General features: G+C 50.7%; 2 protein-coding genes across 2 annotated transcripts in view; both read right to left on the reverse strand.

Moving 5' to 3' along the window:
• On the reverse strand, positions 1–21,192 carry LOC119100999 (mitochondrial uncoupling protein 2-like). Its single transcript, XM_037224235.1, is given in 10 exon segments — positions 1–999; positions 1,001–1,028; positions 1,583–1,724; positions 3,432–3,572; positions 5,732–5,840; positions 6,220–6,320; positions 8,483–8,592; positions 10,816–10,952; positions 12,804–12,965; positions 21,116–21,192. Coding segments are annotated over 9 exon segments (981 nt in total). The 5' UTR covers positions 12,945–12,965; positions 21,116–21,192; the 3' UTR covers positions 1–927.
• LOC119100210 (dual specificity protein phosphatase 23-like) overlaps positions 12,959–27,194 on the reverse strand; it is a 20,371-nt gene continuing 6,135 nt past the window's right edge. The window contains exons 2-4 of the mRNA XM_037223320.1: positions 26,753–26,951; positions 26,091–26,281; positions 12,959–12,965 (exon numbers count right to left, since the gene is read on the reverse strand). Coding sequence (XP_037079215.1) covers positions 12,959–12,965; positions 26,091–26,281; positions 26,753–26,951 — 397 coding nt within the window. The remainder of the gene's footprint in view (positions 12,966–26,090; positions 26,282–26,752; positions 26,952–27,194) is intronic.

Genomic DNA, 27,194 nt, shown 5'->3' on the forward strand with positions numbered 1-27,194 from the left:
CACTGGCTAGTAAAATATATTCGGGGTCCATTCACATCGTACACTGGTCAATCATCCCGTGAAATATAACGAAAAATTCGTCAGCGTCTATGTGATAGACAGTTGTTCAACAATGGCACAAGACGAACGTGCCACCATATAACCGCGATTCATTTATAAAGAATCTAACTAGCAGCCGTCTACAGCACTGGACACGTTTAATGATACGGATACATCACTCCAGCTTTTCAAGACGGTGGACAGCCGTGGTTTGACAATTGCCATCTGAAACACAGACAGCATGGCTGCTCCAGTGCTCCCTGGCCGTGCGATTTTAGCTCAACATCGCGATCAAACTCGGCCACAACAGTTCTTAATTTGAATGCGGCCAAGCGCAGCGAGGATCTAACATAAGCACTTGTCAGCAGCATTACTCGAAGGCAATGCGCTTGAGTAACATATGATTTCCGTAGTTGGCCAATGCATACTCTGAACACAGTATCGCCTTCCAGTTTACCATACAGCCTAACGTCACAACGACGAGCTCTGATATGCAGAAAATGCACACAATGCTGCCTGCCAAAGCGGCAGGTATTGCGTCAGCTATCACCAAGTGTAACACTATGTCACATCCTCACACGGGGAGGCATCCGTCTGGAACGTCTGAGACTGCTTGCCGTACAACACGCCTGCCGCTCGGCGGGGGAGGCCGGCCGTCACCCCCCTGCCAGCCCCGACGGCACCGGTGGGCACTGCTCCCGGCTCATGCCCTCCCACGGGCCAACTAGTGAGGCCGCCGTCCTGGGCCGGCCGCTGCGCCATCACTGCAGCCGGTGCTGCCGCCTCTCCAGCACAGCAGCGGCCGCTCGAGCCATCTACTGACTGGCCATCAGCCCGCTAGGTGGCTCCCGGGTCGCCGTGGTGGCGCAGATCGGTAGATGGCACTGCCTACGACTCCCGGTTGCGGCGGACCATCTCTTTGACTTGTTCGTACGTGAGCCACATGCAGATGTTCCAGCTTACCTAGGCGACAGAACGATGGTGCAAACCTGCGGACGACGCGCCGGCGGTCAGCCACGGAAATAACGGCACTCGACTGAGAGGTCCCGTGCAGTCCCTCTTAACATGACGGACGTATGAGCTGGCGAAGGCCAAGGTGATACATTCTCAAACGTTATAGCATTGGCTTTTATAACATGACTGACGTGTGAGCTGGCGAAGGCCAGGGTGATACAATATCAAACGTTATAGCATTGGCTTTTATAATTTTGGTTTATAGAAGACATTCGAAAATGCATGTGTTCACGAAAAACAAAATCAAGGAACATATTTTGAGCGTTTCAAGCACGGTGGATGACATTCCTGCAAACTATAGCCATAGCTCGATTGAGTTCATTGTCACATTGTTAATTAACTGTTTTAGTTAAACTGTGGACAAGCGATTGGGAAACAGCTCTAATTTACCTAAACTATGGGATGCATATGACTTTAATGTGGGAAAACGAACACACCCAGCACACCTGACAATCCATTGCACAGCAGCAAAAACATTGAGCTAAAACTTTCATGTAAGCAATAGAAATATCTGCAGCCGTTAACTAACCCTTTGTAGAAGGCTCCAGGCCCCTCCTGCATGAACATCCTGACTGCCGCGTCCACGGCGCCGCGGTACTCCCCTGGCGCCGCGTTCATGTACCGAGTCTTAATAACGTCGACGGGAGATGCCACCACAGTCGCGCAGAGGCCTGGATAAAGACAGTCCGATCAGTGGACACTCACTTTGGACATGAACACTAAGATCAACCGGCATCATTTCCCTCAATTAGTTCAAACCATTCATGGTGGATCTTCAGCGGGGTTACGGTGGGGGAAGGGGGAGGGGAGGCAAACTCTGGGCCGTTTCTTTCCATACAACGGCGTAAGGTCAACGCTATTGCTGTGGTTCGCCTGGTTCACCTGGTTCACCTGGTTCGCAGGGCTTCCCGCGCTGCCCCATCCTCCTCCATTCGTCACCCCCCCCCCCCTTCTTTGCAGCTTAGACTCCCAGTGAAGATGCTGATGATTGGGGTTTTAAGCCGTGCCGACTTCCGGGGTCATTTTGCGCCCACAGACTCCAAGTGAATACATTAAATGGGCAATATAATATTTCTGGAGAAAAGCACACCTACTCAACCGAGGTGCGCTGTTAAATGTCCTTCGATACTACTGCAATTGCACTGCATTTATGCTTAGCATTAAGAAAGTAGCTTCGATAGGACAGCGCCACTTTCAGGCAGGCATTTATTCAAACATATTGGTGCACATCTAAAAAAGACGTTGGAATCCAGACTGAAACACCAGTCTCCTTCATTTTCTCCGAGAGTCAAATGTTTCCTTCCTCAAGCTCCATGTTCTTCCTTCTTCAACGATCTTTACATTGAGTTTATCCACTCGCAGGAGAAACTGCGAGTTATGTGGACTCAATGGTAAAACTATTTGCCGTCAATCACACGGAGCATTAAATTGCCGGGCTGTGACAAATGCGCTATTCGAAACACAGGGCGGCCGGCCTGCAGCGATACGGCGACATCTGCGTGTGAAATCCACTCGGCGCGTGCCATCTACCGGCCGTCAGCAGCGGCAGCACCTCTCGCTATCCTTGTGAGGAATTTGTTCAGCCGTTCAAACTGATTGACCAGCGTATCACCGACACTGTACTCCTAAGGCGTCCGTCATACTCCAGAAACATCGTGATGTCTGCTGGCGTCGTCAGGTTTTAAGTTTGACCTCGAATCCAAATAAATCGCTAAATGCCTGCTTTGGATGACAAAGAAAAAATTTCAAGTGGCATGTGCAGCAATAATCCTTAGTCATGCATGCCAGCTCCAAAGGGATCTTGTGATAGCTGGCATAGGTGACACTTGAATGTCCACCTGGTGCTCATCTGGTGCAGGTTCATCTGGTTCGCCTTCAACATCCCTTAACATCGAATGGCCTCCGGACTGTAGCAGACAAGCCGTTGGGCGCAGGAAACTATCCACCCACTCAACCTCTATGCCCGGAGCCCTTCGCCATTGTCAGTGGCATCACAACAGTGCTTGACTGCAATCAGCCACATCAAGAGCTCAGCCTAGAGTGCCCGGAGCGAGATCCTAGCCGAGCACCACTAAAGCTGCGCGTGCGATAGGCCACGTGCCGCACGCGGCGTGCAAACACACCCGCTGTGGGTAGGCTGCGCTCTCTGGACTGAGGCGCAGCCGTCCATATCGGCCCATTCACAATTTGGCCAGCTCGAGTGATTCGAGAATGCCCCGAACCCCGCACGTGGGGCGACCAACGCTGACGGCCGCTGCGCGACGAGCCGAACTACACCAAACCTGCGTCTTCACTGTTGGTTGTTGACCTCCCCCCCCCTCCCAGGACCAGACCACAGCACGCAGGCGGTCTCCGCGGTGCCGTGGCGGCCTCCTCACCGGCAGCGGCTGCAGCGCTGAAGTGCAGCGGGACGCCGTTTTGCAAGACGTTGTAGTAGAGCAGCGTGTCCTTGGTGACGTCGTAGCACACCGTCTCCGACACGTTCACGATCGCGTTCCGCATCACGTTCGGCATGAACCCTGTGATGGCACAGCACGGATGACGTCGTGACGAGGACTCGGGATATGATGTATGAGACACACCACAGTACGTTCATGCTGGACAGAATAGTGTGGATTTCGGAGTCGATTATTTTCCTAAAGTTAACCTGATAAATAGTTCCTTTCAAAATGCGCGTCGCAATATGCTCGTGACTGCGTTTCTTCCATGTAGCATTGTCTGCATCGCACTCAGTATCGAATTAGAGTACATTTCAACAACTGCTCAGGCGATTGCGAATGCCACGTGACACGTACTAGCGTTCAGTTCAATCCAAGTTCTGGACTGCCCTTTACGGTTTAAACTCTAGTACAAAAGCAAAACAAAAATCCAGACAGAGCATGTACGTCTCAATTGGGTCCTGTTCGCTACGGCGCAGCGGTGTGTGGGGTCAACTCCAGAGGGTCCGGCCGGGAACGCCTGAACAGAGCGTCGCGCGCCCCGAGCCCTCGCAGAAGGCGACACCTCTGCGGTGTTCAATCTCAAAGGTTTACGACGAATCAGGACCAAACTCACATATCCGGCAACTGGATTCACTATTCTCCACGCCTGAAACACCTCTTTCAACAACTGCACGTTTTCTAAAATCGCGGGAAGTGGGTTCGTATCGAGCTCTTTAGGGCTCGCACCGAACACCTGTGGGCTCGTATGGAGCGCTGTCTGATTCAAAGCCCAGCCGCGGCGCCATCCGGAGCTGGCTCGACCCAGCCCGGCCGACCTTGAGCGCTGGTGCGACTACGCACTTGTGTCGATCGCCGGCCCCAGCCCCAGTGCGACCCAATGTCGCGCGGCGGCAGCCCGCCAGCGCCGGCAGCCAAACTTCGGCTGTAATCAGCGCTGGGCTGGCGCCGCGCCACGAGTGGCGCGCGGCGAACGCGCCGACAGGTGCAACGCACGTGTGGGCGGGACTGACCCTAGCCCCGACACAAACGGGCTGATATGGCAGCGTCCAGAAACCCTTTGTTATGGGCGGAGATGAGAGCCTGCCGATGTGACAACAGTAACAGCCTCGCGAAGGCCGATTAAGAAATCGCCATCAATTGTCAAACTCGTCGTCATCGGAAGCGTCGTCAAAGGATGGCAGGCTGCCAACTTTTCAACAAACAAAGGACAGGCGCCTGTCCCAGCAGTCGCTGCCAAACGCCGAAGCTGGCAACGGCCGTGGCCTAGGCGTAACTCCGCCAGCAAAGGTGCCGAACTGAGTTGGTGTGGGGCGAAGCTCCAACAGACGAAAAGGCCGCCGTTTCATTGTAACTCGTCACCGCTAAGCGGTATCTAGAACAGGCAGCGAAAATGCGTAACTGCAGCCACGCGCCTCTTCATAGTCGGCCGCGACTGGGTTGTTTCGGTGGTTCTTCTGGGTTGTTTCATCACATATTGACTAATTTACCACAACTTAAAATGCATATAAGCACAGCGCTCTTGCACGTTTGGTTGAAAATGTGTATACAAAGTTGTCTGATGCCTACAATACAGCTTAACAGCTTTCAGCCGGATCACATAAAATTGTCCGGCTTTTTTGGCTTTTTAACCTCGTCACTTCGTGCAACAACACTGAGCTAACTTGCCAGGCACAAACACAGCAACAAATATAATTTTCAGCGTAGTCTTAACCCAGTAACCGTGGTCTAAACTACGGAAGTTAGCTTTTGATCACAAAGAAGTTCATGGCTGCCTTTCTAAAAAAGGTTGTTCATAAAGCCCAGCCGTGACACACTTTAGGAACATTCTCCTTTGACTTGTGCCGCATAAAGCAACAAACAAACTTGAGAATAAATAAACGAACTTAAAAATAAAACCCTCATCACTTTTCCATCACTTTTTGCACGACATGTAGACCAATAGATATAACTACGCCATTTGACTGGCACAAACCCCCGAAGCAAAGGACCAGTCGCCGTTGCTATGATCAAAATGATTGTCGTATGGATAGATTGGGCCATCAGATAATCGTATCCGCGAAGTTTCCTAAAAGTATGACAGGGTGTGCTTGGCACGGTAAGTCCGTCAAGGAACATCTGACTGGATCAGGAATGCACCAAAGAGCGAGTCTGGTCCGCAAAAAACAAGCACACGAATCAAGAACGGTCTTTGGCGAACATGATGCTCGTCTGAAGTCTGTCAAAGAGATTGTTCTCACCTTTCCACAGCCCTCGGAGACCTTCCGATCTGAAAATAGTGCTGTAGGCCTGTAGGGACGTTTTGTACCGCGGTGGTCCCTTTGACTGACTCTGGGCTTGCATTCGCACCTGGGAAGGGAAGCGTGCTGACGACGCATGGTCCCGAGAACACGGTTTGGCATGGCCTGTTAAGCGCCACGATCTAATCAGGTCGCTGCCATCATTCTGAAGCAATGTCAGTCACGGTACTGCAGACCGCCGCATTTGAGACGAGCGCCTCGACATGATCGCTTGCCATCTCCACATAGTTGTGACACTGGAGACGAAGTGGTCTGGCCCAGAGCACGGAAGCACAGTCGCAATCTAGCCCAGAGCACGGCAGCACGGTCGCCATCTAGCCCACAGCACGGGAGCACAGTCGCCATCTAGCACAGAGCACGGGAGCACAGTCGCCAATGGGAGCTCGGAGACGGTGGCAGCCGGCCGTCGTCGCGCCCCGGGATTGTACCTTGACGACGTCGGTGGGCTGGGCGACCATGACGGCCAGGGCGCCGGTCGTCATGCCAGCCATGACGCGGGTCGGAATGTTGACGTAGTTCTGGCTGGGGCCTGCCGGACACGACCACAGGACGTGAGTTCGCGGAGGCTCATCAGCAACGGGACACCAGAGGTGCACCGGACCTCGCTGAGGCTCATCGGCAGCGGGACACCAGAGGTACACCGGACCTCGCTGAGGCTCATCGGCAGCGGGACACCAGAGGTACACCGGACCTCGCGGAGGCTCATCGGCAGCGGGACACCAGAGGTACACCGGACCTTGCGGAGGCTCATCGGCAGCGAGACACCCGAAGTACACGGGACCTCGCGTAGGCTCTTCAGCAGCGGGACACCAGAGGTACACGGGACCTCGCGGAGGCTCATCGGCAGTGGGACACCGGAGGTACACAGGACCTCGGGAGGCTCATCGGCAGAGGGACACCGGAGGTACACAGGACCGTGGACAGCTCCGTGTTATATGCCCCGGCGAAGCCATTGTTATAAGAAAAAGAGATGTAAGATAATATGCAAGATGCGAACGCTGATAATGTACATGCCACACGACAAATGAGCGACAGGTGCATTTTACTTGCATTGCTAAAACTGGGTGCTACAACATGGCGCACCAGAGCCCGCTGGTCTGACCAGCGCGCGCGACCTATGCGCAGCATGGTGCTAGGTGCGGGCACTACGTAATGGCCGCTCCGAGACGATCATCTGCCATTTGTTGCCGCATTTGGTGTCTAGAATTGGATCCCCGTGATTTCGATGGCATTCAAATAATGTGTGGCGTGGTAATTCGGTAAACTTGCTGGGCTGATTTGTGATGGTTTGCCGATTCGTCGATAATTTAATACGCAAATAGGCATGCTTCCGCACAGCAAATAGGAAAAGCAGGGTGGTAAAATATAGCATGTTTGGTATAAGCAAGAACAATCTTGAAGTCCTGGCTTATCGGTATCTTGAGTTCTATAATTTGTCTGTTAAAGGAACTTTATCACATTTGCATGGAACTTTAAAGTAAGGTAGGATTTTAAGACCATTCCCTGCAGTTTACAGTTATGCCTTTTTAAATTTCAAATCCTCTCGTTTCTGAGCCAGGACGTTTACGCAAACTTGTGCAGACCTTTTTACGCCGCCTTTTTTGAAGGCATCCAGGGATACATTATGCCATGTAGACGTCACACAAATCCCGTCTCAAATTCTGTATCACCTACGAGCCGTCAGATTTAAGTACGTGATGTTGACAATTTAAATTTTGATTACTTTTTTGACGAAGTTTTGCGAACAGGTGGATGGTTGACAACGCGCAAAGGTGGTTACATCTTGGTCATGTTTTAATATCGCATTCATACTACTGTTGTCATCGTATGAAGCCAAACAATAAGCCTACCTGTTGGAATGAGTGGTGAATGCATTAAACTGAACTAAACTGAACTGAACCGTAATTTGTGACATATCATGCAAACATTTGGACAGTCCTGCCAGTTATGAAGGACATCAGACTGGAAACCAAATAACTTACAAATAGCACCGTAACTAAAAACGAAAACGCGAGTAAAATATATAAAACCCCTGACACATATGAATGAGTACTGCGAGGCAAGGGCCAAAATAGCGCACATAACGCTCAAATAACGCACATAACGCGCACATAACGCTCAAAACCTGAGCATGCACGCATCCGCCAACGTCGCCACCTTGCCGTGCGTGTCTGGCAGGGACTCTGTCGTCACATGAGCGTTCGATAACGTAATAACGCGATGACGTATTGAGGCACATATCTATTGGATAATGAAATTATGTTATCTTTAGACCAGTCTCTTCGAATCAAAAGCATACCGATAGTTACAAATAAGATGTTTCCATCGATTCTGACGCTTGTCTCCAGATCCAAAAATGTGGAGCATTTCATAATCAGCTTTCAATATACCAGGAGATGCTAGCGACAGTATCAAACAAACATTGGTTACATTGTCTGGGTTTTTACAGAATAACCAATGTTGTAATCAGTATCTCACGAACTCCATTTTGCGAAACCAAATATTTAGTTCATGTTTCCTCACCACGCTCTCGCTGTCAGCAGGGCAGCACGACTGGTAGATTTCGAATCACAAACAATGTCGAAGTGAAGTGACAAGGCACGTCAGATTATCACTCTTCGCAAAGTCTCTGAAACCACATCGTCCCGTACACCGCCTCAAATACTGCCTGCGTCCCAGCCTGACTCTCACCTCCGATGAGAGAGTGGTAGAAGTCCTTGAACGTGTCGTACATGCCCAGTTTGATGGCTGAGAAGCACATCTGTCGCTGCAAGCCAGGCGCCAGGCCTTTGTACAGACCCCTGCCGGACGGAAGGGGAGGGCGGCATTTGGCCTGATCAGAGACAAGCGTGAGTTGGAATAAACGTTTACTTTCAACAAACCGCAGGCAAATGATGCAACAAAAAAAAAAAAACGCCGCGTTGGGCGCAGTACGCTATGTCACGAGCAAGCAGACGATAATCAATGACTCCTTAACGAGCGTTTGGTCCGACGGTAGGTACTTTTGCTCATCGTCAGCTTTCATTTCTATCAATTCCTCAACACGCGCCCGGGTGGCCCGTTGGATATCCTTCGGTCAGGTTGGGGCCAGTTTGACCTCTCTGGGATCTCAGGAACTAAAAGAGGCTAGATACACCAAATTTACGCGGTGTGGCCTGTACCTGAACTCACTCAGGTCAAAGTTTGAGGTTCCTAGGTCATGACCTTTGCGTCAAATGAGGCCAAACAATGTCAATCTCAAGTTTGATCTCCAAAGTGCCCCCAGAACCTAGGATATCTGTTCTAAGCAAAAGGTTACATGATTATTTTAGGTTAGCGACCTTGTTTGACCTTTCGAAGGTCATGGTGACCAAGATTGTGCAGGACTGCTTTGAGTTTTGCATTTAAATAAGTGAAAAAGAAAACGCTAGACAATACGTTCAAAAAACAGAAAGGCACCCTGGGTTATTTAAGGTCAATGACCTATTCTGACCTTTGAGAAGTGCATGAAAGGTATGTAATACGGTGCCTGCTATCAATGAATTCTAAATGAGCACCAGAAACTTCCCCATACAGAAAGCCCCAGAGTAATGAAACAGATTGGCTTTGACCTTGGTCTGACTTTCAGAACTTGGGTCAATTGAATTTGTTAATTCAATTGTTGCGTCGCCTAAGAAAATATTTCAGAGATGTATGGCCTCGCCTAAAACGCCGTTGTTGCATCAGATTGAAAGATTCCCTAGAAATTGACTTCGCAGAATCCATTGCCCGACTTTGACCTGCGGTAGGTCAGCGAACTTACAAGGTGCATCTGAATTTTATTACCAAACGATCTGCTATTCCATTGCCTATAGCTATGCAAAATTTGGCGCGGCTGCAATGTGCCGTTTGGATACTATGCTCGAAAAAACCTTTGGGCAGGGGGGGCAACTTGACCCCGACCCGACCGCGTGTTAAAGGCAAAACAGCGCTAGCACACTCTTGGCCGCCCGCATATGTAATGCGAGTTCAAGACTCCTTCAAATATTGGGGGAAAGCAGACAGAGGTTAGCATATGCTCGGGTGGAAGTCAAATTGACCGCCTCCAATGTTTTTTCCAAAATGGTTTCCGAACGGCGAGGCGTAGTCGCGCCAAAGTTTGCATAGCTGTACATATTTAAATAGCGGATCGTCTGGAATAAAAGATTTAGATGTACCTTCTAAGGTCGCTGACCTATGGCAGGTCAAATTCAGGCCATGGTTCCAACAAAGACAATTTCTGGGGAACCATTCAATCTGATCCAACAACGGAGTGTTAGACGATGCCATACATCCCTGATATACTTTTTTAGGTAACACAGCAATTGAATGAACAAATTGCAGTGACCTAGGATCAGGTATGAGGGTTAGATCAAGGTCAAAACCAACCTGTTTTGGTAATCTCGGGCTTGCTGTATGGGGTAGTTTCTGGAGCCCATTTCGAACTTATTGACAGCAGAAACCGCATTATACACCTTCCATGGAATTCTTAAAGGTCAGAACAGGTCACTGACCTGAAATGACCCAGATCAACGTTTTGTTTTTAGGAACATACTGCTAGCGTAATCTTTGTCGCTTATTCAAATGCAAAACTCCAAACCGTCTTTTATTATTTTGGTCACCATGACCATCAAAAAGTCAGACAAGGTCACTGACCTTAACTGAGCATGTGACCTATTGCTTTGAGCCGCTATTTAGGTTCTGGGGGCTCTTTGGACACTAACCTGGACCTTGTTTGACCTTATTCGACCCGAAGGTCATGACCTAGGAACCTCAAAGTTTGACCTAAGGGAGTTCACGTAGATGACAATACACCCCGTTAGTTTGGTGTCTCTAGCTCTCTTAGTTCCTGACATCTCAGGAGAGTCAAATTGACTCCACCCGAGGACAGGGTATCTAACCACCCACCCGGGCGGGTGTTAAAACTTGACTTAGTAAACACATAAGAATACGCCTATGTGCAGACATACCCAATGCACAAGTTGACCCACAAATATAGTCAAAAAGTTCCATTTGTCGGACATTACCTTGGTCCTTCCTCCAGGGCGATAGTTTTCATCGTTCCGAGCATGCCTTGGTATTTTGGTGGTGCGGCGCTTGATATGACAGCTTCTTCGTAGAACAAACTGACACGTAACAAGAATCCAGAGGTTTCGCCTTGCACCTGAAAAAAGGAGTCATGCAATTAAGTGATCCCGGCACGAGTGCCCTCGCGCAATTGGAGACGAAACAACTGAAATTACCTCGCGAAACGCGAAGCCTGCCGACCTCTGTTGTCATGCAATCATTTGAACTCAACTGAATACGAAATAATCAGTACGAACCATGAGACGCAAGACATATGCGTGTCAGATGCTTGATCTGCAGCGCAATCATTTCGGTAGCTGCCACATGTCGGACAGAGGCAAATAAGCGCTTGGATCCAACATTGATCAAGACCACTTCAGCATCACTAATTACCACCACATGGGCCAATAACTGACCATCATGGACACCATCCATCAGTTAGTTTGCAGAGTGATTGACGACAAACACCGATACAATGCAATACAACGCACAATGAACCCGAAGACGCAAATTATGGTTTTTTATTTCAGTTTATTTTTTTAAAATTTGTTCCGAATGGTTTGTATGGGTGACTTCGGATTCAGAGTACCTGCTGAGCATAGCTTGTTGCGTGGACCCCGAACCCACCACCCAAGCGTGCCGTCCAGTTCAAAAGCTAATTTTGCCCCCGCCCTTTCGCCAGACAAGAATGCGGAGGGTCTTACGTGCCGCACAATGCTGCAACGCGGCCGCCTCGGGTCTGGGTTGAACCTCGTTGGCCAGTTGCCAACTGGCCTTTCCATTTCAGTCGGATCAAACAATGCGCCCACTCTGGAACTCGTACCCAGTGCCGCTGGATTACGAGTGCACCATCTTTCCCCAAGACCACGGAGGCGGCAAAAATACCTTGGTTGACACAAGGTTTGTCAAATCTACCATATCACATATAGATTTGGGTCCGATCCAGGGCAAGTTTGACTGGCTATCTAATGAGCATATCAAGATATCCGCGAACAAACCCGGATGGATGAGGTGTGCGCGTGAAGGGGGGGGGGGGGAGGGGGAGCAGGAGGAGGAGCGACGTTGACATTGAACCCGGACATCGAAATCGGCTTATCCATCTACCCAAGGCTACCTCTCCGTTGACCGCCGTCCCCTGCCTTTCCCGACAATCGGCGGTCCCGCGCCGTGTTTACAAACGACTGACACCGAAGCCGGAACATCAAAATAAGCTCCAAATACGCATGCCTTCCGGGAGACAAAGGTCATACCACAGCTGGCCACCGTTAGGAAGCAGAAATAGACTCACTTTAGCTCCAGCGAGGACCAAACAGGCAGTCCTGTTTACGACAACCTTGGCAAGTAGGAAGCTTTGGTGCGTGACCTCGTCAGACAGGGACGTCCTTCGTGATGGCATCGGGAGCTCGGGCGGGACCAATCGCTTCGTGTTGGTTTAAGCGCTTTGTTTTGTTCAACAGTGGATAGAGCTATACTCTGTCTAATGACTAATGCATTTGAAGCTGACCTCGAGCGATCAATGCAAAGACGAGCATCACAGGCGTGAGGTATCTAGATTCAATCAGGTAACCGTCGAAGCATCTTGGCCTTTTACATATTTTTTTACCGGTTAGGCGATAGTCACTTTTCAAACTTAGATGTACAACGACTAGCGTCCACCCATATTTTCGATGCCTTAAATAGGCCACGTCCCACCGAGCATGTTCTGGCAGACAGGTGACATCAGCCATATCATGCAATGATGAAGCTCGGCTTGTAGTAGCTCGGCTTGATTCTTTTCGTCAACATTTGCGTTGGTAGCAGCAGGACGCCAGCGGCACCACGAGAACAATGTGCAGATAACTACCCCGCCTGTAGTCCGATGTTGGCCGTGTGCAGAGGAAAGGCAAGGTCGTGGGAAGGTCAAGATCATGGGAAGGTCAAGGTCATGTCAAGGTCATGGTGTGCTCACCTGCAGTCTGACTTTGGCCGTGTCCAGTGGGAAGGTCATAGCGTCGGCGATGCAGGCTGAGGTGCCGGCCACCAGCAGCCGCTCGGCCATGCTGCTGGCGGGCGGCGGCACACCGGTCCGGGGCGTCCCCTGCTGCGCCATGGCTCGTGCACCGTCTACGTCCTGTGGGAGGAGCGGCGTCAGTGAACACGGCACCCGGACACTGCGCTTGGCGGCGAGCGAGCCGACTCCGGGGACGTCCTGCGGTACGACTGGGTGCTTGTGGGTGTTGGCGTTGTGAACTGTCATCTGACACACAAGGTACCCCCGTCTGACACATAAGGTACCCCGGTCTGACCAACACTGGATGGCAGGTTCATTAGGAAAAAGTGTCCTACGAGGGCTCAAACTATTCGTAAAGTGAACATGATGCAGTCAGCAACGTACACCGCACACCTACACACTCATCCTCACACCCGCGTTGGGACACGAATAGCCGGCTTTGCGTGTGGAAAGGAACCAACGAGTTCGACCGAGGCAGCGACCACTCCACAAATAAGCCCCCGTCGCGCTTTGCAACAAATTAAAGCGACAGCGGTCCGAAGCGCTTTGTCCATCGTCAACAAACACAGTCTCCGACCGATTGGACGTGGCAACTGACGCAGGTCCGCCGCGACCTAAGCGTTCTATCCACATTCCAGGCTTAATTTAGGAGCCTTACAAGACTGTTGCGCGTAGCGATTACAGTGTCTCGGTGTTTTGCTCATGTTAGGCTCAAGGTGACCGCGGCCGCACCTTGAGGAAGCCTTCTGAGGATTACACTGCGATGTGAATGCTGGCGTGAACTTCAGCCAGTCATCAGTGGGCCCGCCGCTTCATCCGAAGCCCCTTAAGTCAACACATGTGTCGCAATAGTCTGTGCGCGGCTGCGGGCTGGGGGAAGCTCCGCTCGTGGCCCAAGGCGGCCCTGGTGAAAAAGCAACAGCACGGTTCGTGCTTCTCACGGATGCAACGTAAACATATCGCTGTCTGGCAGCTCCGCAGGCAAAGGAAGTTACAGCGTCTGACACCGTTGGAACGGAGCAACTCTAGAGCGCTCATCAGCCATGGACCACCGCAGACCGGCAGTGTCTGTCTGACGTACCGCGGCGCCGTGCGTCGTCAGCAGGGTCGCTTGTGTCCGCCGTCCGCTGCCACCACACCGGCACGGCTCCCGACGCACACTGCCGCAGTGGCGGCCCGGCCCGCCGCCGAGCTCGGAGACGCGCGCCGCACGCCGGCCCGGGCCGGCTGCGAGCTGCCGCCGCGTCAGCCGACGTCACAGCGCGCCCCCTCCTCCTGCTATCGACCCCCCTTCCCCCCCCCCCCCGGCCCCGCCGCCGGCAGACGCGCCGCGAGCGGCCAGGTCAATGTCGAACGGTCACCGCCTGCCATTCGAGGACTCGCCACTGACTCAGCTGCTCCGATGACTCACGCGGCGAGCCGAGGAGGACCGATCAATGCAGGACGTGCTGTGGTCAGAGCACAGCACCTGTGTTCAGTCTGTGTACGCCGACGAAATGCTCTGACCGTGTGGGGCAAACGCCATCTCATGAAGCTGTTCAACGAATGCCGCAGGAAACGGTGACGCGCGTCCAGATATTAGCACGAAACCAATTGGCACAGGAGGATCCTTAATAGTTAATGATACAATGACAATGGCTATACTCGATCTACAATATCTTTACCAAGCGGGGCTTAATGACAAACACCACACCGAAAAACGTGATGTTGGGTGAGCTCTGGGTTTGAGTCCATTCGAAATTGGAGCTTTTGGTGTTATTTACGGTCATTGATCGTTTTTGTTGTACCGAATGCGTAACTCGGCACCGCACTGTATCGCTGCTCCTTGTTCAACAACGTCCAAAACCAGGAGTTTAAGTTCTAGATTAACCCCATTACGTGGTTTTTAAATCTCATCTCTTTATGTTACAGCCTGAATCTACACCAAGTTCGCGAGCATTGCTACATTTTTCCACCGAAAAGCGCAATTATCATGCAGGTCCTGAAGAATAGTTAAAGTTCAACGTGATTGGAGCCCTCAACTATTCTACATTTTCAGCTGTGCGAAAGCAATCCATCGTCAGCCGTTTAAAAAGTTGGTTCCTTATTCCAAAGCTGGCAACTTAAGACCCATCTCCTAATGCAGATTCATAACTCAGTTTTAGGTTTGTTCACCCAACCTATCTGTCTCTTGTTTGGAACAATCCAGCTTCTCATCAGAGTGGTCTTAGGTCTCGTCGATACACCGAAACCACACTGATCATTGCAGCCGATAACACATCTCCAACCGCATGGAAAGATCACCACCGTCCACCGATCGGACTTAGCGAGTGTTCCAAACTTGTGACCACTGTAAGCTCTTCACTAAATTCCCGCAACATGGCGTAGATGCAGAACGGTTTCGCTCTTGCGTGACCAATCATGCTCAGACCTTCGCCTCAACAGACCAACTCAGCGTCCAAGGAAAGCATTCACTGCCGCGTAATAACAACAGCCTTTTCCATGGAACCGTCCAGCGCGCGTTGGTGGACGGTATGCTCGCCAATGACTCAGCGACCTGAGCTCCTTTGTGCGGGAAGCCCACGCCGACAAGGACGCCGAAACAGGGACACTTCAAGGTGCGGTCAGACCGCAGGGAGTATTCCATCTGAAATGTCGGCCTTTGGTCTTTGGAAACGTGCCACGCGGAGAATCCACTGGATTTACAGCACATGCCGAAAATGAATGCATTGCATTTGGCGCTTTAGTCGAACTAGAGGGAAACCCTTGACGTCGCTGCTGTTGGTGTGGAGTATCCAAAGTTTGCGTTTTATCAGCATTTGGACATGTTTCATAAACTATTTTCACTAATGGTTAAGCATCCATTCATCGATAACGACAACGAATCGTCTTTCGAGGTGGTACACGTCATATTTTTACTTGGATTTTTCGTATTATGCAGCACTACAGAGATAATGAGATAGTTTTCCACAGGTTGGGAAGGTGTTACCAGAGCTGAGGATTTAACTTATCTTGGAAACACATGCTATGGGAGATGTGCTTATATTTTGATTCGGATTTAGATTTGAGATTAAGATATATTAGAATGCATTCAAACGCATTCGAATGAAGCTGAATCCTTGGGTTGAAGTATTAAACTAATACAATGCAATGAACAATAAGTGACTCAGTTCGATGGAAAACTATATCTACTTTTTAGATTTTAGATTACACGACAAAAATGTGAACTTAGAGACAATTCGAATTATGTTTCTAAATCATAGTTCTCAGATTTGGTTTAGTTTGTAGGATTTGAATGATAATTTCCTGCGTTCAAATCCTCGTTTGTAGGATTCGTGAGTTGGCAAGATTCAAACCTACTCGATTCCATGGGAAACATGATAATTGAATCCCCAACTTCGTCGGCTACCCCCGTGACCTTTTCCGCCTCCCCCGTCCGCTTACCAAACATCCCGTGTGGAGATTTCCATCCCGGCGAACCTTGCACGCGTCAGTGTCCTGCGATTTCCTGTCGTAGCTCAGAATATTGCGCTGGATTCCCTCGTCCCCGCTTACCAAATACACGGGTGTGCAAGACTGCGTGTAATAGCCTGAATTACACGCCTTGAGAGGGCACGCTTAGCGTGCGGTAGGAAAGGTGATGCAGGGGTTCAGGTAGTGCCGCGGGGCGCGCTGCCTCTCCTGTGCGCTAACGTGAGCTTTTGAAGAAAAGCAATACGAAACTGGGCATGGTGCCGGTGTTTGGCACTCACCCGAATCGTTGCGATTTTCCTCCAATTTCAGGACTTGACGAGAAGATAGCATCGCAATCCCGGCCTGGCGTCACGCAGCGCGTGAGTTTCTCTTGATTGATTTCATGCCAGTGCTATGCATCAAGATAGAATTCATGAGCATAAGTATATCTAGAATTTGTACCAAGTCCTTACCTACTTGTTATGTCCTACGTCCACCACTGCTTTCAGCACCATGTCACTTGCTCAACATTGCGATTGTATACCTACCATTCAACAATCTATGACATTCATTCCACCACTAACTCAGAATAGCATCCAAATAAGTTTGTTAGTTAATTATCGTCACAACAACCAAATTCAAAGATAATACAGTATTTGAATTGGTAATTGGTGCAAATCATCAAGTTCATCACATCATCCACAGCTTTTGCACTTCTTAGCGCTCCGCCTGCGTTTTTAGCGCAAAGTACAGTCAGAATTGCTAACTTTCGTTGCGACATCGCCTTTCAAAATAAAGCCCATATGTTACAGAAAGGGACGTAATCGGCTTTCCATGCGATAAAGCCATCGGGACGATCGTGGTGCAGTCAGCGTTTGCACGTGACAGCAAATATGTGCCAACCCTGTGAATACGTGTAATCGTAACTGGCTATAATTGTCACACATACAGACCTCGCACAAGTGCCCAAAAAAATGAGCGCCCAAAACCAGTTTACCGATAAAAACAGCAAATCATGCAGATGAAAAGGTGACGAAAACGAAATAACAATGCCCTTAAAGGAAGGGAGCGGTTCGTGTTGACCGCCCTGTTTGGGTTGATGACGTCACATGGCACCACCCGGCCAGAGTTTGAGGCGAGCCAATGGACGGCGGGGCCAAAGGGCACAAGCGTTGGCGCCAAGTCTTCTGCCAGACGCATGCAAGTACGCCACCCGAGACAAGGCAACGAAATGGGGTCGGGATTAATACCGTTTGCCAATCTGGGCCCAAAAGAGGAACAGCTAAAGTGAGAGCAGGATGAGAACATGAACGAAAGAGCAAGTGAAAGAATGAGAGAGCAAGCAGTGGACAGATTAAGATAGGGAGACAAGGGGGCAGAGAGAGAGAGAGAGAGGAAGAGAGAGAGAGAGAGAGAAGAGAGAGAGAGAGAGAGAGAGAGAGAGAGAGAGAGAGAGAGAGAGAGAGAGAGAGAGAGAGAGAGAAGAGAGAGAGAGAGAGGAGAGAGAGAGAGAGAGAGCGAGAGAGAGAAGAGAGAGAGAGAGAGAGAGAGAGAGAGAGAGAGAGAGAGAGGAGAGAGAGAGAGAGGAGAGGAAGAGAGAGAGAGAGAGAGAGAGAGAGAGAGAGAATAAGAGAGAGAGAGAGAGAGAGAGAGAGAGAGAGAGAGAAGAGAGAGAGAGAGAGAGAGAGATTGGGTATGTGGAGGGCGAGCAGTTCTTTCACGAGATCTCAGCCTTGTATGGAAACAACAGAGGCCAGACTATTCTTGCCTTACCCTGGCTCATAGGAGGCCCAGGAGGGGTCGGCCGGGCGGCCGCCGTACTGTGCACAGCCTATTGGGAGCCGCGCGGGTCGGTGCGCCTGGCAACAAGCGCGCGCCCCTCTCCCGCCGCCCGGTGACAGTGACGTCACAGGCAGACGGCGTGGTAACTGCCGCTGACCACAGCCGGCAGTCCGGAGTCGAGGCGACTGGATCAAACCGGTGTGTATCAAGATCCTTCCTCTCGACTGCCTCGTCTGTTCTATTTCGTCCGTCGCAAATAGGGCACAGCCAGTTTTGACCAGACTGTTCGGAGGCGCGTTCGACGAGAAGACGCATAATCGGACCGTGTTGGCGGATATGTGCTTGCCCGGTAAATTTTCAATCCACTGGATGAAATTGAATACATAGGACCATTGCAGTGCAAATGGCTCTTGCCATTGCCGTGGAAGATGACCCAATTAAGGCCAAATACCCGTATACTTTAAGAAGCACCCGCCTCAGGCAACAACACGAGTCATAACACCCCTTTCAAATACAGCAGGCGGCTCGCTTGCGGCGTCGGCGTGGCCCAGGTGGGAGCTATCTGTACGGTGTCCGCAGGTCACGGCGGTCCCTCAGGTCACAGTCGGCGGCGGCTGACCAGCTTGCGGCGTCGGCGTGGCCCAGGTGGGAGCTATCTGTACGGTGTCCGCAGGTCACGGCGGTCCCTCAGGTCACAGTCGGCGGCGGCTGACCGGCGCTACAGCCTGATCGAAACACCGCCACCCAGGTGTACAATATCAGGCGGCGCAGGCCAGCACAGCTGTGGGACTGTCGACTGACTAACATCGGTGAGGTCATTAACAGTTAAAGGGGCAGCTTTGTCATGCGCAGGTGTTCATCAGCAGTTTCGCGCCGAGCACATTTCCAGACGCAAGGATGTCATTTTCTTGAATCGGTTGGGGGAGGGGGGGGGGAGCTCAGCCCAAAAAGGTTGACTGACCATCTCCCAAAACTTGATTTCTCCCCACATTTCGCCTACTTGAATTTGCATCCTCGATGACGTAATTTTTGAACAAAAAATTTCTTACGTATTTTGTAGATGCAAAATGGTTTTCCTGTAAAGGTATAGCTTGTCATTTTAAGTTAAGATGAGCTGCCTTTCTGTGAAAAGCTTAGAATGAGATGCAATTCACAGAAAAAACAGCCCGGCAAATCTTCGTCGAGGATCACTGATGACTACTGTCGTTGGACGTGTTGTATAACCAAATTAACCTAGATTATGCGACCAATACGCCTGCCACTGTAGGGGAATACATGCGCTAACTTTTGTTTGGGCCACCCTGTACATTTAAAAACCATCACGTATTGCAGTCCATTGTTCTTTATCCCCATTCAGGGATGATTATTTGACAGATTTAAGCAATTGCTGACTGGCCTAACATGTGACAGAATTAGCATGACATCAACATTAGATATGCACAAGCTTCTATTAGATACAAAAATTAGCATGATATTAATAGCGATGTGCTTAGGTACATACCACATATGGTCACGATTGGTTAGGATGCTAGTTCAGTATCTGTTTGGTTCAGAAATCCCTCTTTGCTCTGACGAGCATTCGTTCGTGTCGCTTATCGTGCCCGTGGCTCTCTGCATGCACACAAAGGATTTGTGCGTTGTCTTCTACCCTCACATCCTTCGGATGTCAGCCATGATGCCCTTTCGGCCGCACATAAGGGCATGGCTTGTTGACTACTTATATAAAAGGACATTGCAGCTTTCCGGCTATCGTCTAAGAAGCTGCTGGATCAATGCCACATGCCAATTTCACCACAACTGCCGGCCAAGTTGCGGTGAAATCAATGTGTCCGTTGACATTTCCACTGAAAACTCAAGCGCCTTAAAAACGGTCCACGACCGTGAAACCAGGACTGAGCAGCACATAAACTTGCTGCTTTCCTTCCGGATGCTGTGGCCACTGAAGCCGATCCACATAACCACGTCAAAGCAACACATAGCATCCGTAACACTTGTCATGACTATCGCATAGCATGGCCAGCTCCTATCGCCGTCCTCCCGTCGTACCGCCGTCACTGCCACGGCCACCATCCCGCCACAACGCCCGCCGGCCCAGCAGCATCGACTGCTGCAGGTTCAGGTCCGCCGGTCACAGTCCTCCTGAGGCGGGGAGGGGAGGGGGAGGCGACTGGCGGGCCGGTGTGATCTTCCCCGATGCGAGCCGGTCCTCGGAGGAGGCGCAAGCCGCGCAGCAGCCAGGTATGATCTCCGCAGTATGAAAATGTATCCAAGTGTGGTGAACTAAAGCCTACCAGCGCGTATGTAACTTTGAAAGATAAACGTGCCGTCGATAATTAACATTAAACTGTCATTGGATGCCCAATCATAGGTACACCCACAGCTGCTTGTGATTACCAGGTCCCACCACGCACAAGCAGTTTCCCGCGCCACCATGCTCGAGACATGCACCGATATCTGAGCCGCGCGCGCCGAGACGCGCGCACTCCGCTGAAGCGTGGCAGCTATATGGCGCAGAGTAACATAAACAGCGGTCCGTCCGCTCCGCCCGGTATTAATGTCAGAGGCACATCCTGGGCCAGTGGCGTCACCAGGATTTGAACACCGGAGGGCGGCCGGTGCTCGGGGGTCTCAGTTGACGTCCTGGGGTGAGGGGTACACATGGGAGACCAAAGCAATGAAGCGAATGCATTGCCACTGCGGCCAGTGGGCACCACGCCCAGTGGCGTGTCGCGACCCTGTCACGTGGTGGATCTCACCGATTTCCCGTCACTTTATGTTTTTACGGCTTGATGAGCCTCGCCACCTCCTATTGACCTGGCTCAGGCCCTGACATGACCTTGGTCAGGCCAGTGGTGAGAGACACGACGGACTTTATGCAGTACCGCCACGGCGGTAGCGGTATTGCAAAACGCTCTTTGTGATAACACCCAAGCCAGCATGGCAGACAAAAAAAAATGGCAGGGATCGGTCGAACAAACATAGTACTCTTACGAGAGCTCTGATAACCGTACAAATTGGCCACCTTTGCACGGGTGTAGACCGTCAGAAGCACTCACAGATAGGGATGTCCGGACTTGGACGGCGACGTCGGTTCTTGCACGACTCCCGCTTCGAGTGTCGGACAGCAGTGAGTTCGGGGCCGCAGCTGACCCCGGCCCAGCCGCACTTTCGTCAGCGCTTCGCTCACACCCCCGCCGCCGACCAATCAGCGCTCATCGTCCGTCTGACGTCACGGCCAAGCCCCCGACCTCAGCCGGCTCCAAGGATGCCGGCCGCTCGGCGGGCGCTCATCGGCTCGCTGGAAGGCCGGGCCCGGAAACCTGACCGCAGCACGCGGCCTCGGCTGTGCCACGCTCCCCCCAGTGTTGCAATGCTGGGGACGTTCCGTAGCCACGAGACGCTCTTCGGCAGAACTGTTCACACCGGGCCTCCAGGCCGCCTGGAGCAGGCTGGTGCTGCGTTACGGTGACGTAACGGCGCGGCAGCAGACGTCAGCGCCTCAGACGGGGCTGAGCGGCCGCCGGCTGCGCGGGGCGTCAAGGTGGGCAGGGTCTCGTTAACAACCCGGGCAGCCTTGGCGGCGAACTGCGCAGTAACACCGCGTAACGGGCCCGCACCCATGGTGCAAGGCCACAGCCAGCCCTGCGGCTCTTCGGGTATGCCACCCGCCGGCGAATCATTCAGCGTCCGCCGCTTATCTGGTATTAACGGATTGTCTGTCAGTCAGGCGCGAACGATTGCACGAATTGCGCCAAGGTCTTTTCTACACGGGACAGCCTGCGATCGAACCGTACGGCAACCCTCGGCAGCATCGGAAAGGGACTTGGATTGAGTGGGAAACTGTAGTCAGAACACGGATCATCAAATGCATGCCGACGCATACATCTTACATACCCGACACAGTCAAAATGAGCAACGAGCTTTCAGCCTCAAGCTGTCCACGAAATGTGAGATGCTTTCCCTTTTCCTCCAAGCATATTTTGAAACGCGCGCAAACTCACTATCGCATCAGCATTGCTAGTCACTGTCGTTCGGGACATAACTTATCAGTCAAGCATCTCTAGAAGAAACATGTGGTAAGAAGCCCGATACATTGGAACCAATCCGGACAATACAAACAGAATGTCTCAGACGTGACTCTCGATTCTAGATAACGGACACTGCCTGTTTATGCTGTCATAGTGACAATACCGCAGACTGCAGGCTTTGCCTAATGAATGCAGACTGTACCTAATGAATGACAAAGCAGAATACCAGGACCTAGTCATTATGTATTTGTGAATTATTAGTGGATTCAGTCTCGACGCAATCTCGGTTTGTTGAAAGAAACCCAATCCGAAAGGCAGCGTTTAATTCAGGATTTAGACGTTGGGAGACAGCATTATGTTGCAGCAAGACACGCTCACCCAAAGGCGCGTCAAGCCTCCGGGGCCGGCGTCTCCACGGTATTCATCGGGTAGCTCGACGTCGTACACTCCCGTGACCCTGTGACCGCCAAATCAGCCTTTCATCAGCGTACTTTGCCCTCTAGCACATCCGTTGGCTGCCTCTACATCCGTGCCTAATCCCTTGGGCTGCAAGTCAAGCTCGGGGCTTGTGGCATGGGCCGCCTGCACGGACCGAGCAGTTAAATCAACAGGACATCGGACCTTCAGACTCGCAGACGGTGTGCCCGGGACAGAGTCCACGCACGCCGTCTCAATCAGCCTGCTGCGCAATGCGCCTCGTGACCGGACTGGAGGTGCTGCTCTCTTCGCTCGGCGAGACGCCCGGCTGCTGTTCAGTACCGAGGGAATCTGCGGAGATGGCGTGGAAATACGGAACAGCCATCGTGAAAGTCTGCCTTTGATGATGTCACGAGAAGAACAGAATTTATACGTGAACAAATATTCAAAAGGAAACGCGATTGGTTTTGTTTGGGGTCTTTATGTTACTAAAAAACGTCCTTCCGTAAATCAGAAGGCGCCGGCTAAAGGACTGAAGATTCGGTGACCCGACGGCTTGCGGGCGGGTCAGTGCCGCACTCACTGGACCGGGCCGCTCACTCGCCGCTGACACCTGCTCCTCCATGGACTCCTTCGACTAGAAGATGACCTAAGCCCGAACACCTGCCCTTATTTTCTGGTTTCCGATCCCTCCTTTTCCCCTGCAGGTTAGTTGCATCCATTGCCAGAAGCGCAACTTTATTGTTACTCTGATGGGTTGTGCCATGAGCCATGGGAGCTCTGTGGCCTGGTGAGATGGCTTTATCTCTGATCCTGCTGGGCAGAGACCCCCAACGGCGTGTTCAATGAACTAACGTTGATGATGTCCTGAGCACCACCTGGCCATTCCCTCCCGAGTCGCCCGATGGCCGCGGACAGCTCCCCCTCCCTTCCGGCGGCGGTCCTCTCATGCCAAGTACGGTGGGTGGTGGGGGGAGAGGAAGGAAGAGGGTGCCAGCAGTCAGGACGGTAGCCCCTGCAATTCGGTCGTCTTGACCGAGCCGCACATGACGACCGCCGGGCCGATAATAATTACCCCGCTTGCATGCACAAAATTCAAGTATATTCGAATCCATTCAAATCCTCCGAATCCAAATGCTTGGGTCTAACGGGTCCCCACTGAAAAAGTGCATGCTTGTCGCTATGCATCTGATGGACAAATATGCCAAGCGCGTTCTGATTCCCTTTACTCCGTCGCTTTTTCACGACGACCTGGGGCAATGGAAGTATCATGTGCGGGGCTTTTATGCAGATAGGTGTGTGCAATAATTAGCTTCATACACACACACACACACAAATATATATATATATATATATATATATATATATATATATATATATATATATATATATATATATATATATATATATATATGCTGAGTGCCATGCTGTATGTTATATATAGCTACAGAGATATTTCGTATAGCACGCAAATAAACAAATATATACGCATATACACACCTGTATCTATATGCATACATAACATCGGTTTGTTGGTAGACGTCTCCCTTCACAACCGTGAGCACGATCAACGGAGGTGCACACAGAATTTCTGAACACCGTACAGGATGGGGGTGAAGCACAATGCTGAATTTGGAAGCCACTTTCTTCCGTGGCACGGCTTGAAAGGTCTTAAGCCGAGTCAAGTGAGCTATATGGACACCCTCCCCCTCCCCCCCCCAACGATTCCCTGCAGAATCATGTCTGAAAATCGACACATGAAAATTGTTTATCGCCTGTTGGTATATAAAACAAGGATGTCAGTTTTGACTAAACGTTTGCCAAGTTGCATGCCATGACATGTCCTTAATCTGCCAGATGAGTGAAGATTGGTCTTTCCAATGTGAGGAGGGGATAAATAGAAACACCCAAAGTATATCGACAAACCCCAAAATGTTATTTCCTGAGATTTGCGAGATCTTCAACAGAAATGACAATTTGCCGTAGTTTATCGCTCACCGAATGGTAGGTCTCAGCAATGTTTGCATGAACACAAACTTGACTTCCCAATCAGACGTGCTCGCCATTGCATGAACAGATCAAAACGCTTCTACAAATTGGCGCTTTCAACTCGGAACACAACGACAAACATTTCTGCGGTATCCACTGTAAGTCCCGCCACCCTCCCTTTCTGTGTTTCGCTGAGTCGCTGTTCAGGACGGCGAGAGGAGCCTACCTAGGGGCCCCGACGACTTAGCGGGGAATCCCAATGCGATCACATCGACCAGATAGCGACGGGCAACAGGTGACATATTGTGTGTAGTTGTCTATGCGATTTGACAGGCAAGGAATTGAAGTTTCAAATAATTGTCGATTTCTTTGCTTTGAAAGGACTTCATTCTTTAAGTTCAAAAGAGACCAAATTGTATTTGTTTTTCGTTGCGGAATGAAATAATCTTATAACTTGTCCATCATATCGCTGAAGAGCGACTTTGAGGACCATTTTTAGCGCCTAGCATGCATCAAAATTGCTTGCATCTATTAAAGCCTAGTTATGCCGACCTCATATAAAGCCAATTGGTGGCACCAGCTCCGCGGCGTGATTTCCCCACTGAGCAATAATCTGCATGCGCTAACTGCACGATCCCGCCAAAGTTGCATAGAGACAGATTGTGTATATAAACTCACGCGAGCATGTTATAACTTGGAAAATATTTTCGAAACCTTGGTACCATATTCACAAACGTAATTCAGTCCCTACAACACAAAAAAACACTCTATGTTTTTTGGACCATCGGAAAACTGCAGCCATGCACTTAACGAGCCAGCAGCATAGCACACATAAAATAACCCCGTTCTGCTGACGCTGGGCATAATAGTAACGTACATATTTTTTCGTATCACAATATCTGAAATGTGTCAGTATTAGGTATATCAGTATATCAGTATTAACCAGGAAATGGATACCTCTTAGGTATATCAGTATTAGCCAGGAAATGCAAAATCCAGTTGCGTTTCATTTGCATATGCCTGTGCATTGCACCCATAGCTTCCACTTGGATACGTCCATAATGCATGACATTGATGCATTGTTTGCAACTGATCTTAGCGCGCTGTTTACAAACAATACGCGTTCCATGGTCATGACACTATCAATCCAGCCTGGAGTCATCGCCCGATATGTGTGTTGCATGCTTTGTGTTAGAACTTGATAAAATCTAGGTATCATACAAACATCACCATTTTGCTAAACACATCCAAAACAATTCACGTTGAACCGGTAAAAAACGCTTTTGAAAGCATGGGGTAATTAGCACGTGTCAATGTATGGTATTTATAGCTATGTGCTAAATCATAAAGATAATGCTGTCTAATAAAACGTTCAAAACAAGAATGCGCACTTCCTTTCTGATGTCTCTGAACGTGACGTTGCCTTTGTGTTGGCTACTGATCACCAGCAAGCATGTGGACATTGGCCAACGTCGAGATGGCCAAGGATATGCCGACCATTCCGCCCCAACCCATACCAATCACCACGGTTGCAACGGTCCTGCGAGTGAATAACATTGCTTCCGACAGCTCACAGACCTACGTTGTATCGCCTTACCTGCGTTTACAGAACAGATCGTAATATTCGCCGACAGAGCGCTCCTGCTGATATGTCTCGACAGAGTACGGCCTCATCTGTCGGGTGCGTGAGATGGCCTCCTGTGGGGTCAGGTCAGCAAAAGCGACCAGGTAGCAGGCGACCATGACGCCGGTCCGACCCCGGCCCATCCGACAGTGCACTGCAACCGCCTGAAAGCACGGACCAGAGTGACGGTGAGCACAACACCGAGCCCAAAGAAAACACATGCAATTTGCAAGATGTAGACAGAAGACCTCTATTTCGACTTCTTCGCTTGACTTCTCCGACAATGTTTACAGACGCATACAGATTGCAAGCGGTCGAAGGCTTCAAAACGACACCAATAATGACGTAAGTTGTTCAGTCCATTAGCGAGGAACATTATTCACATAGATATCACATATTCACATAGATTAGCCTTATTCCTTAGAAAAAAAACAGGAGAATGGAGATATGGTTTGGTTGATATTTCGGCAACATGCCTTTATCGAAACAAAAGCAGAAGCTGCTTCTTCTGCGGCTGTGCGTGTGCGAGCGCGTTTGCGTGCGCGTGCGCGCACGCGCGCGTGTGTGTGTGCTTTTTTTGCGCGACAGTGGTCATTACAAGCTCAGGCCGCGTTGCTTGCGCAGCGTCCTCCCACCTGGTCCTCCCTGGCCGCCTCCTTGCAGATGTTCACGAACTGGTCGATCTGCTGCAGGGTGGGCGCCTCGAACTCCTCCACGTGCAGGACCGTATGACGCAGATAGTCAGTCACCGCCGGGTGTGGTGGGCACTCGGAGGACAGCGTCACCAGGTGGCGCACCCCGGCGCTCCGCAGGAACAGGAGCTCAGCGCTGCGCCTGGGACAGGAGAGCCCTGCCAGTCGGCCCCGCGCCACCCAGGAGAAGTTGTAGGGAGTTCTCACCCTCTCGCTGCAAAACATATCAGGAGCAACCGTTGGAACTTAAAGAGGTGTGCACGGAAAGTATTTGTTCACTTAACTTTTCCTCAAGCGACCTAAGCGCTCAACACATGACGGACACGTTCTTTTTTATCAATTCGTCTAACGAGAGATTAACACAGTCCTTCACATCTCCAGCGCT

The sequence above is a fragment of the Pollicipes pollicipes genome, unplaced genomic scaffold (genome assembly GCF_011947565.3).
Source record: "Pollicipes pollicipes isolate AB1234 unplaced genomic scaffold, Ppol_2.1 Scaffold_4881;HRSCAF=5763_pilon_pilon_pilon, whole genome shotgun sequence".
Taxonomy (NCBI): Eukaryota; Metazoa; Arthropoda; class Thecostraca; order Pollicipedomorpha; family Pollicipedidae; genus Pollicipes; species Pollicipes pollicipes.